This window comes from Cydia amplana, chromosome 14, assembly GCF_948474715.1.
Source record: "Cydia amplana chromosome 14, ilCydAmpl1.1, whole genome shotgun sequence".
In the NCBI taxonomy this organism is placed as follows: Eukaryota; Metazoa; Arthropoda; class Insecta; order Lepidoptera; family Tortricidae; genus Cydia; species Cydia amplana.
In genome coordinates this window covers 13,992,583-14,005,192 of record NC_086082.1, presented here as the reverse complement: position 1 = coordinate 14,005,192, position 12,610 = coordinate 13,992,583, and the positions used below count along the sequence as shown (strand labels likewise).

Here is a 12,610-nt window from a genome sequence, read left to right as displayed (position 1 = left end):
AAAAATAGTCCCGAATAAATGTCTAGAAAAGTGTAATTTATTTCGAGGCAATATTAGCGCAAAGCGCAAGTTTATGTAAAGGTCACAAAGAAAGGCACATTGGCAATGTCGTAGTTGGTTGACCCCGTCGGGTGAAAGGATGGTCAGTTGCACAAATAAATCACCGGGAATAAATTATGCCATACGGGAATAAACGAGCTCAAAATGAGTTACTTTATTTATAATTAAGTATTAGTTATTTCCATTATGTACAGTCACCACAGGGGATTGTTACGCCATTTAGGGTCCCGGCAAAATTGGTTGTTCCTACTTACGCTATGGAATGTCCACTAAATGGCGTAACAGTCACGGAGCGTCACTGTACATTACAACCAATAAAAAAACTTTCATCAGGCGTCTTAATTTTCAATCCGTGCTCGGCAGTTTAAAATGCTTAAACAAACATTATGGTAAATGTAAATTGTATACAATCTTGGAAGAATTCGGCTTATTACAGTACAAATCTTTCAAAGTGATTAAATCATGTGCCACGCAATTACAAATGCCGTGGCATTTATCAAAAGGGGTAAAAACAAAAACCTAACATTAACTAACACAAACCAAGGGCCCTGGTTCTGGTTATCTTTATAGTACCTATCATACGGCCGTGCTTTCAGTTCATAACTTACTTTATTCATATTTTACAAGCGCCTTAAACTACCTAAAAACCAAGTACAGACAGAAGTAGTCCAGTGACAAGTTCATGTTAATGGCCCACTAAGATTAATTTAACTATAAACGGTAACTTTCATTTAGTCGTAACATGAATTTAATTTTGCGCGGAATTGGACTTTACAACAACGCAGAAAGGTCGCGTGTTCACCAAACGTGATGAGAACATGTGAGTTTGCGGAGGGTGTTTTTGGATAAGCACGCTACACGCTTTTTAATAACATAACGCTACAGGAGGCAGTTTAATTTTTTTAACACACGAACTTATTACATGTAATTAAATCTATAATTATTATACATTAAACCTTAATTTTATAAAAGGCTAGTAGGTCTTTTCACTGGTGTTTTTGCTGACATTTGCAAATGCAGATTGCAATGAAGTAAATACTTGTCCCGTTGTAAATTCATAAGTACTACCTATTTGTCATAAAATATTAAATTCCTGTAATAAATACCGCCAAAACATATCATTTATTAAATATCCATCTTTTTCAAATGACACCGACATTCATTCAATTCACTCGCAAAAAGTTCAAGCTTATCATTTAAACGTCAAACGGCTTTTAAACCGTGTAAGTCGCACGTCGCTGCACTTTTATTTATAATCTGTTAGGTGAATGGGTGAATGAGTGAACGAATCTAGGCCGTAGGGGCGGCCGTGTCGCGATGCGAGGTGCCTTTGTGTCGTAGGTATTAGGTATCTCTATCTATGCTTTTACTTTGCCCTCAGACATAGTTAGGTGATTTTAACTTGCGTTTTAGGTAAAATAACATTTTAATTGAACACAAAACCAATAAACTCGAAAACACTTTGATGATTCATTTACAAGACACTCAGAAGAGATTGAGAAGTATAGCTTGAAATATTTATTAACTTTTTAAATAGTTTGTGGCAAGATGGTCAACACATAATTTGTAAGTTTGTAAGTTACATCATTGGTACCTACATATACTTTATACGAGAGCGTAAGCCGTAGGTAGGTAGGTTCTTGTCGCAATGGGCATGAAAACACAAAACACCTTGATTGTATTTGCTTACCCGATACTGAAACTGTGGGAAAGTGGGGAAGCGGGGGTTGAGGATTCTTCGCGTTCAAAATGGCGCCAAACTCAGTCCAAGACGGACAAAACTGTGAAATGTGCGTGCTTTAAAATAATTAATCCTGCAGCACGTGCTAGCAAAAAGCTTAAACTGCATACATAGTAAAATATTCCCGGGCACGAACGTAAAAAACACTAATTTAAAACCACGTAAGTGTTTCAACGTGAAAAAATAAAAAGTTCTTTTTTATGCTAAAAGCAAGAATACGGCTACATTCAGTTTAAAATGGGACGATATTTCCGGACGAGCGCTGCGCTGGCCCTGTGTTACGGTTGCTTGTCGTCGAACGGTCAGAGGTGCCAGTGTAACGAGGCCTATTGAAGTGGCTGCGTATACATAGACGTGTATGTACGCGTGCGCTAAAATGATGGAGCCGTGCACGCACACTATTATCTCAAACACATAAGAGCGTTTTCACAAGCAAAAATAATAAAAGGTACCTTTTTATCAATTTATTTTATAAGTTTATTACACAAAACTCAAAAACAATGGCGGACTTAATGCCTTACATTTTTACATTTATTTATTCATTTAATTATTGTTCGTTGTTCAAAAGAAAGCGTTAATGCAAAAATAAAATGACTAGATAGATAGAAAGGGCACTCCTCAAGTAGCTGGTTTTTTTTTCAAAGGTCATCGATCATCCGATATATATCGGATCGGATAATGTGAAAACGCTCTTACAATTATGCTTAATCGGTGCACGCCTATAAACTGGTTAGCCTGGGATTTCGAGTCTCGGATAGCGATTGCAACAAAGCCCCGGACCTTCACTCGCGAGTGAGCGGGTGAATGGGACGAGTAATTACATTCGCTGCAGGTCGGTCTATTCATTCATCAGTTCATTATAAGGGATTTGGTCGTTAAGAGGAACTGAGGTCGAGGATGCTTTCGCTTTTGTTTTGTTCCACTGACAGCACGACGAAGAGTCGCTACATAAATTGAGAGGCCTGATAGGAGCGTTGTTTTCTCTAAAGCTTTTTTATGCTTTTTAAATTCATCGGGAAAATTGTATTGTCATCAAATCACTCATCTGTCCTTTCCTGTCTTATCTTTGTGTGATGGACAAGATCCACGGTCTTCATGTCTAACCTAACCAATCCTACGTTTGCTACGCCGTAGAGTAGTAATATTGTCCCGGAATCCAGGACAATTTACACAATTCGATAGCTAAAATACGGGAGCAACGAAAAAGCCGGCATTCACACAGAGCATTTTACTGACAACTAAAAAACAAAAGTATTTTATAAAAAACGTGACAAATATTAATAGACAAAAAGGTATAATCATATAAAACCTATTTCGTCCTCGACATCATCCCCCCCGTGTAGCAAAGCTACACAAATTCTTCGTTCAGTCGAGCTAGCTTTCTGGCGGGCCTCCTTAATATGCCCCCTTTGGTCGCCACGTCAGCCACTCTTACAATTCCATCTCTGCCCGGGAACACTTCCACTATACGGCCTATAGGCCAGACACCTCTAGGCAGGTCAGGGTCAACTACGAGGACGACGTCGTCTAATTTTAAATTGTGACACTGCCTTCCGTCGTTTCTTCTCGGCTTTAGACTGGGCAGGTATTCTTTAAGCCACCTGGTCCAAAAGTGCTCGGACAGTCGTAGAACCTTTTGCCACTCCTTTCTTGACGAAAATACACCATCGTCTAAAACGGCCGGTAGCTGCTGCGGTGAAGAGGTACCTATCAAGAAATGGGACGGAGTCAGGCTTTCATACTCTCTGTTCTCAGTAACGTAGGTTAATGGCCGAGAGTTTACTAGCGCCTCTGCCTCTAGGAGAAGAGTATGGAGTAGTTCCTCTCTGGGAGCCCTTTCTTTTAGAGTCACAAGGAGTGCTGTCTTAACTGTCTTAACAAGTCTCTCCCAACAACCACCCATGAATGGTGACGCCGGAGGAATGAAGCACCATTCTATGTGTTTATTGGCAGCAAAGTCTTGCACGGCGTCGCTGTAAAATTCGCACAGCTGTCTGTTGGCTCCAACAAAGGATGTTCCGTTATCGGAAAGTATCTTATTCGGAAGTCCTCGACGTGCAGTAAAGCGACGTATGCTCATTATTGCAGAATTTGCTGATAGACTTGCTACAATTTCCAGGTGCGCTGCTCGCGTAGTCATGCACGTAAATAGGGCTATCCATCGCTTTTCCCGACGTCGGCCGATTGTTACTTCTACCGGGCCGAAATAATCTAGTCCGGTGTTTGTGAATGGACGTTTGTGGTGCTCTAGGCGCACATCTGGTATGTCGCCAGTTGGTGGGATGTGGGGCGTTGCCTTTCGCTTTAAACAGTAGGCACATTTTCGGGCAACCATGCGCACTTCGCTACGGCATCGAAGTATCCAAAATCTTTGTTTAAGTTCGTTAATCACCAGCTCGTTGAAGGCGTGTGCAGCTTCGACGTGGTAGTGCCTTATGAGTAGACGAACAGCTGGGTGACGGCCATCAAGAATAATGGGTGATGTAGTGGCATAGTCAACGTTCTTCATGTGCTTTATACGACTGTCCAGTCTGAGGAGGCCATCTTCATCAATAATCGGGCAGAGAGGATTCAATTTGCTCGACTTGGGCAAGGGCTTAGCTTCTCGAAGCAAGGCAAATTCTTCGCCGAAAAAATCGATCTGCGTCTGACGAAGAATGGCAATTTCGGCCTTCTGCATCTCTACGGCGGACAGTGGTGGAAGCTTAGAAGAAGGGTTAGTTTTGGTTTTGGAATTTGGATTGTCATGTGCCAAAAGGGAACGGAACTTATCGATGCACTGAAATATACGTGCAGTTGTACGAACCAGGCGCAACCATTCACTAAAACGTGAGGGATCTGGCACAACCGATGAAGGTTTGTCCAGATTGACGAGTCCTACATGCGTTTTAGAGGATTTTAACTCCTCCAAGACGGATGTAGTTTCAGGTGTCGATGGTTCTTTGGGCCATTCACTGAGCGGCAGTAACAAGAAATCCGGTCCAGAGAACCACCGTGATAAATCGACGTCACGATCTTTTAATCTAGTCGCGTCATCCGCTCCATTCAAACCACTTGGGACGTATTTCCAGTTGGTAACTTTGGTGATTTCGGTGATTTCTCCTACACGGTTCGCGACAAATGGTTTGAATGTCCGTGCATCACTACGGATCCAACTGAGTACTGTGGTCGAATCATACCAAAAGTAGATCGCATCGGGTTTTATATCGTGACCGATGCATACCGTATTGGCGAAGCGGGAGGCTATCAGGCTAGCTTGGAGTTCAAGTCGTGGTATAGACGTAGGTTTCAAAGGACTCAGTCGGGCCTTTCCACCAATGAGAGACAGCTTTACGGAACCGCTCGTTAATGTAAAGCGCCAATATGCGACGCACGCGTATGCCTCCTCGCTGGCGTCTGCAAACATATGGAGCTGTCTGTCACGAATGATATCATCTGGAAACCCACATCTGTACCAGCGCGGAATTTTGATGCATGTAATCGTAGCAAGTTGTTGAGACCAAGCTCGCCACTTTTGAACGGCATGTGATTGCAGCTCAGTGTCCCAATCAATACCAGTTCGCCATGTCTGCTGGAATAAAATACGACCTTGAATAACCAGAAGAGTCAAGAGACCGAGGGGGTCGTACACGCACATCAGGTAAGACAATACCTTTCGTTTTGTTAATTTGCCTTGGTCAGGTATGGGAGAACCAGTACGAAAACTAAAGGTATCGCTCTTTGGATGCCATATAAGTCCTAAAGTTCTAACAAAAGCTTCAGGCCCTACATGTATATCTTCAACTACAGGAAGGAGCTCGTAAGTTTTCTGGTACCGCCGCAAGTGCAGCGGGTACGTTAGAGACCCAACCACGCATCTCCATGCCTGCCGCTTTGTGAACTGTTACTATGTCAGCTGCAAGTTGCGCAGCTTCTTGGACACTGTCAAGACTTCCTAAATAATCATCCATGTAATGATCACGAACAATAGCCTTTGCGGCGGCCGGGTAAGACCTTTGCAATTCCTGAGCGTTACGATTTTTTATGTATAAAGCAGTACAGGGGCTGCATACAGCACCGAAGATAACGGAAGTCATTCTGTATTCTTTTAATTGACAGTGAGGGTCATTCCTCCAAAGAAAACGTAAAGCGTCACGATCTTCCTGCCTAATCCTAATTTGTGGAAACATTTCTTTCACGTCAGCTGTCATTGCAACATGACCTTCACGAAAACGGAACAATATGTGTAGCAGTGATTGCAGGAGATCAGGCCCCGGGAGCAGGAGTGAATTCAAACTGACTCCCGAAGTCTTTGCGGCTGCGTCATGGACTACGCGCAGTTTTCGTTTTTGAGGGTGTATTACAGGAAAATGGGGTAAATACCAACGTAAACATTTGTGTGTAACGCTTGTGTTTATTTTATCATGGTATGTTTCCTTTGGACACTCTTCAGTGTAACCTTTTGACATCATGTTATCGATAAAGGCACAATAATCTTTTTTGAGGTTAGACTCTCGAGCCATGCGCCTTTCCAAACCGTAGAACCTTGAAAGCGCTTGAGGATAACTGTCAGGTGTGTTTGGAATATCATCACGCCATAATAGACCTGCTTCGAACCTACCTGATGGCAAACGTTTGGCCGTGGATTCTAAAACCTCTAAAGCGTGTTTATCTTCATTAGAGTACACATTTTCAGACTTAGAAATACCTATGGCATCAAGGCGAAAATAATCTTTCACAAGTTCGTCCATGGTGGTGTCACTAGCACTATTTTTGCTTGAAATGTGATTTATAAAATAGACGGGTTTAGACCAAATGTTGGATTTGCCGTGTAATACCCAACCTAAAACTGTACGTGTGGCAATCGGATCGGTTTGGGCACCTTCCCTAAGCTCGCGGCAGATAGTGAGGTACCAATGTTCTGCACCAAGCAAGACTTTAGGTGTAGCTTCCGATATTGAAAGAACGTCCGCTAAATCAGCCAAGTGTGAATATTTCGTAATGTCGCCTTGGTTGACAGTTTGTGTGAACAGTGACAACGAGTTTACGGCCTTAGCGTTGTTAACCGTGAATGTTTCAGAACATTGTTTACCTTTTATAGAAAAGCTAACATGTTGGATGGGTCTGTGTACTGACATTCCACAGGCTCCGTCAACTTTGATTGACTGCATGGGGCCAGTCGCTCCAATGTGGCGTGCCACCTCCCAGTCGATCATAGTTGACATGGAACCATCATCAAGTAACGCATATGTGTCATATTTTCCATGAGGTCCACTTATTTCAACCGGAATGACTCTTAAAAACACTTGAGATTCTGGACTTGACATTTCATCGTTTGAGTGTGATCCAGTGACGTTAGAAATTGTAACAGTTTTATCAATGTTTTTGTGTTCAATAACATCGTAGGAGGAAGACGGAGACTCTCTGGCAGCATTGACTACGTGAGGCGTCGCTGCTGAATGTAGCAATGGGTGATGAAAACGCTCGCACCCGTCGACACCACATCGACCGATTCTGCATGACTTCCACCGATGTGATTTAGATACCAGACACTTAGAACATATCTTTGCTTCACGCAACCAAATCCATTTGTCATCTAAAGTTAGCGACTTAAATTCCTCACACTCCGTAAGTTTATGTTTATTGTTACAGTAACGACATAGTTCGCTATTTGTGTTACGGACAGATGTCACATGTATGTTTTCACTTTGTGTAGGTTTGTGTCCAAAATTATTGTTGCCGACTGTACCATGTCGCCTACCTGACTCTGAAATAATGGCACCATTTCGCCTACCTAAACCTGAAGTAAAGGTGCCGGTTTGCCTACCTAACTCTGGCATAAATGTGCCAGACCGCCTACCTAAATCAGGCATAACAGTGCCAGGTCGTCGGGCGTAATCAGGTACTAAACCGTAACGATTGTGTTTTATAGCCTCAATATCAAGAAACTCAGACAGTAATTGAATTTTAGGCACAGATCGGTCACTTTTGTACGCAAATTCTTTCCACTGACTGTACAATATCGGTGTCAGTTTGGCTAACACACTATGAAACAGCTCTACCGAATAAATATGCTCTATCTGATCTAAGTTTCTAATTACTGCTATACAATTGCGCAATCTACAAGCAATGTTGTTAAGGTCTTTTTGATCAAAGCTTAGCTTTGGGAGATTCCGCACGAGAGTAATCTCGTGTAGCACGATCATTTCAGGGAGTGCGAACGTCTGCTCCAGCACGTCGAGCACTTGCTCGGGCCGCTCCGCCGTGTACAGCAACGACGACACACTCTCCAGGGCCTGGCCGCGCAGCGCACCGCTCAAACGCACAAGATTTTCTGTAGGCGTAAACAAATGTTGAGTATCGCGGTAAATACGTTTAAGCATTAACCATTCTGTTGTCTTACCGCTAAAAGGAGTAAGCTGTAATTTATGCGAGCACCTTTGAGAAATAAAATAAGGCTCGGGCCGATTTGACGGTAACTGACATCCTTTGTTATTTGAGTTGTCAAGCAACGGCATTGATGTCAATACCTTATTATTATTGCTCGTAGAGGTTTGCAATAAATTTGAATTGTCATTTATTGGTATTTGAAATGTCACAGGTTTTCTGTAGACATCGCGATGCATTTCATGATTTTCAGGATTATGACGTACCACTGAATTATCATGATTGCGATGCGACGCAATCATATCATTTGTGTTAGGCTTTTGACGTGTGGTATCTCGTTCTTGAGAGAAATATGGGTTGATACAGTTGTTTACATTATTTTGTTGTATATAACAAGGTTCTAAACCTAAGTTTCTCTCGCGAACGTGAACCGTAGTAGAGTCTGCGCCCGTAGGCGGAATATTTATTAGGGCCGCATCGGCGTTGTTGTCAGCGGGACGAGAGCCACTATGGCTGACGTCGCGGACCCACGATGCAGTACGTGAATAAGATTGACTGACCGTATGAGTGTTGGATCGTCCATCCACTTCTTGGGTTGCCAGTCTTGCCTCTATTTCGAGCTCTTCCACTTGCTTAGCTTGTTCGAAGAGCTTACGTTCGAAGTCAAGCCGCTGGCGTGCGACCTCCTGGTCGCGTTGTAGTTGCAGTAGCGCCTGCTCACGTTCAAATAGCTGCTGTTCACGCTCCAGGCTGCGACGCGCCAATTGGGCCTTCTCGTTCAACCTCAGTGCCTTTATTGTGGCTGATGAACGAGAAGACGACACACGCGACCTGTTACTGGGAGAAACAAGATTAATGTGTTCCGCACTATTTACACGACACTGGCGAGGCGTCTCGGGGGCCTCGGGGCCTTTGGAGACGTAGGGTGCGGGCGTATCAGTGGTACCGGTCGTAACGGTGTCCAACTTTGTGGGCTGACCGGACCCACCCGCAGCCGACGCTCCGGGCTCCTCGGGACCTTTGAAAACGTGGGGTGCGGGCATAACAGTGGCACCGGCCGAAACGGTGTCCAATCTCGAGGACCGGCCGGCCCCACCCGCAGCCAACGCTCCTGAGTCCGAGCGCGTCTTGCCAGCACTTTTTGCTGGTGTGCTCAGCTGTTTCGTTTTAGAACGCGTGATCATGTTCCGCGAAGGACCAAAATGTCCCGGAATCCAGGACAATTTACACAATTCGATAGCTAAAATACGGGAGCAACGAAAAAGCCGGCATTCACACAGAGCATTTTACTGACAACTAAAAAACAAAAGTATTTTATAAAAAACGTGACAAATATTAATAGACAAAAAGGTATAATCATATAAAACCTATTTCGTCCTCGACAAATATAATAATGTCTTATTATCAAAAACGTTCACGTGTGATATTGTTGTGTTTCAAATTGATAACAAGAAATATCTATCTGAATACGCGTATGCCCTATTGGGTTCATCACACATTTGCTACATTTATCAAGACATTTTTATTAGTTTCACTTGTACCTAACTACCTATAAATAAGTAAAATACCAACTGACACTGTAGTAAGTCAATTTAAACCAACTTCGTATCGATTTGATACCTTGTAGGTATACTGCAAAGGGTTAGGAAAGTTAGGATGTATTTTAAATAAGCGATCTCATCCGTTCAAATAGTTTAATTCATAAACTACATTAAGTTATCTATCGGCCGGCAGTTTACAATGCCGCATTTTTTAAATAAAAATTGTATTGAAACACTTTATTACATTAAAGTTATAAATCGACCTACTGACAATAACAACAAGTGCTATTAATCGAGCCATCGACGTGCCGGCGGGTGGAGTTCACACGCCCTACTTTACACAATGTCGTTATAATGACTACACTTGCTGCTAAGCGTTTGTTTTGCCCGGGGTCACCCCTTTTTTAGAACACCCGAAGGGTGACAAACAGCTATATCTAAGCCTCAGCTGTCCGTCTGTCCTTCTGTATGTCAGCAGGCTATGATAGATAGTCGTTGAAAAAGGGTCACGCAAGAAACACGCAAGTATTGCATGAAAATACGAAACCGACCATTTTGCGTGGTCTGAAAGTGACTCGCATTTTTATTACGTATATGACACGATTTACACGTCAAATTTGCAAGTCATTTACGAATATATGCTTTGTGAAAAAGAATAGAGATTATATACTCGTAATTGTAATCTACTAATTGTAAGATATAAACGTAACAAAACACATGCGACTAATCGGTCTAGGCATGTCTAGGCTTTTGCATACGACACGATATTAACCTTTCAGACCTAATTCTGCATTTAGCTGTTGTTACTGTTTAACATAGGTACCCTTTCAAGATTCCGCTGAATTTTAACTCGTTATGCTTAGTTTTTATTGCGTGACTGTAAACGCCAGACCAAAGTTTTATTTAACTCAAATAGCCTTCGTAATAATGTTACTCCAGAGCATATTTACAAAGTTTAAGTGCTTTTTGATACGCAAATTAGGTATTAACTCTCAATTCGACGAAATTTTAAAGAACTTAAACTAAGTTTTATGTTTTTAACCGTCGTATTTACAGTAAATAGCTGTTTGTAATTTAATTTATGTTTGTTGAAATTAGTGCTTGGACTGCCAAAGTGCTTATACTAGATATATTTTATAAATTATAAACGTTTTTTTATGAATATGTCATATCGAAAAACTTGAACACGTTGGCGTATTCTGATTGATACACCTCTTGATTTAAAATATCTCAACCTTCAAATTTAATTTAATTACAATAGTTTGTATATTCGCCATTAAAGTACCTTGCATTGAACGAGCGAATTGCTCTAATAAAATAACTAATAAGTTTCACAATTTTTCCAGAACACACACGAGGTGACAAAATCATAGCGAAATTGTAGCTGCAAATCGGCAAAAATACGCCGACCGCTGCCCGCAATACCATTTCGTTTTACAAGGCATATCTTTTCAGAAAATAGTTCCAAGCGGTAAAATAAGAAATTTCCGACGGAAAAAGCAAACTCGGGAGTTCACAACGTTATAAATGATAGGAACCAGTCAAGCAGAAACGAGCAATCGAATCGATTCTATATCATCAATGATTTGATTTGTTTTCGCGTAATTTACAGAGTCGGCGAGCTAGTAAAAGGTGGTATAGGTTACGTAACAAGCAAGGAAATAGAATGTCAACGTACCTGTAGCATAGGCCGGCTCGAGGTCGTCCTCGTCATCGGTGTGGTGGCGGCTGGAGGCGTGCGAGTGGGAATGGTGCGCCACTCCCACGTGCACGGGCTGAATGGGTTGCTCATAGTGTTTGTGGTGGTCGACGTAGACGCGGTGGTGGTGCGGGCATGGCGCGGGCGGTAGATAATCGGCGAGCGTGCCCCCGCGCGTTAATGTGGATCCCGCGCTTAACGTGCCTCCACCTCCACAGGAACCTAACGCGCTTCGCACCGAGCCGAGATCCAAAGATGGCCGCCGCGACATCTCGTAGCTCTCTCCGAACAGCGCGCTCGCCGGCACCGCGTGCCGCACCTCATGTTGGTGGTGCGAGTGTCCGCCGTTCGATGAAGAATGCGGCGACGCGGAGTGCTCGCGACTATCCCGTGACGTAGATGCCGTGTGGATGATGCTTTCATCGTGCGTCTCTAACACTTCCCGCGCGGTCGGTGGATTAGGATGAGCGTGTGAAGCGGAAGTCCCAGCGCGGCGTGGGCTGCGCCCGCGATCGGGCATCACCGACGACGCCGACCAATATCCCCACGCCATTTTTATATAGGTTAGTTCACCGCACTAATACAATCACAGTTATAAACACTCGGAAGACCGTTGATCCTAGAGTGACACAGCGTGGAGTGGGTTTTAGTGTGTCGGAGTGTCGTAATCCGAGCCCAGGTCGCGTGCCGAGGGGGCGACAATTGTGTAAACGAACCTAATCTCCTTTGACGCCGACGCCGAGACAAAGCATCGTGGCCGCACGTGCACAAATATTTAGCTAAAAATGTACATTTCTAAACATTTATTCGTCGTATTTAGACCAGCGAGTTTCATTTCATACCTCATTGCGTAGATAGGATCGCGGTGTCGCGTCGTTTTGCTAATTCGGGTTTATTCGGGAGTATTCGAGGCCAGTCGGCAGGCGGTAAATGAGATGGAAACTTGGCTGATAAATAGCGATAAATAGGGGCAGTGGGCACAAGTTTATGAGCAGCACGCTGGACAAATGTAGACCGGCCGCGCATACATCACGGAACGAATGTACTTGATGGATAGAACATTAATCTTTCTGTTGGATCCATCTTTGTACGTATGCTAATGAGATTTTCTCAGCTTGTTAACTCTGTTGAGAGTTTGTGCTAGTTACCATTTTATACCTAGGTACATAAAACTTGCCTTAGTTTGAAATCGTGTAAGTCTTA

At 43.1% G+C, this 12,610-nt stretch overlaps 1 protein-coding gene across 1 annotated transcript in view; it reads right to left on the bottom strand.

Annotated features, from left to right (window-relative positions):
• The window catches only part of LOC134654187 (atypical protein kinase C), a 193,006-nt gene that overhangs the window by 159,141 nt on the left and 21,255 nt on the right, over positions 1-12,610 (bottom strand). Inside the window, exon 2 of the mRNA XM_063509639.1 lies at positions 11,387-12,026. Coding sequence (XP_063365709.1) covers positions 11,387-11,960 — 574 coding nt within the window. The 5' untranslated portion in view covers positions 11,961-12,026. The remainder of the gene's footprint in view (positions 1-11,386; positions 12,027-12,610) is intronic.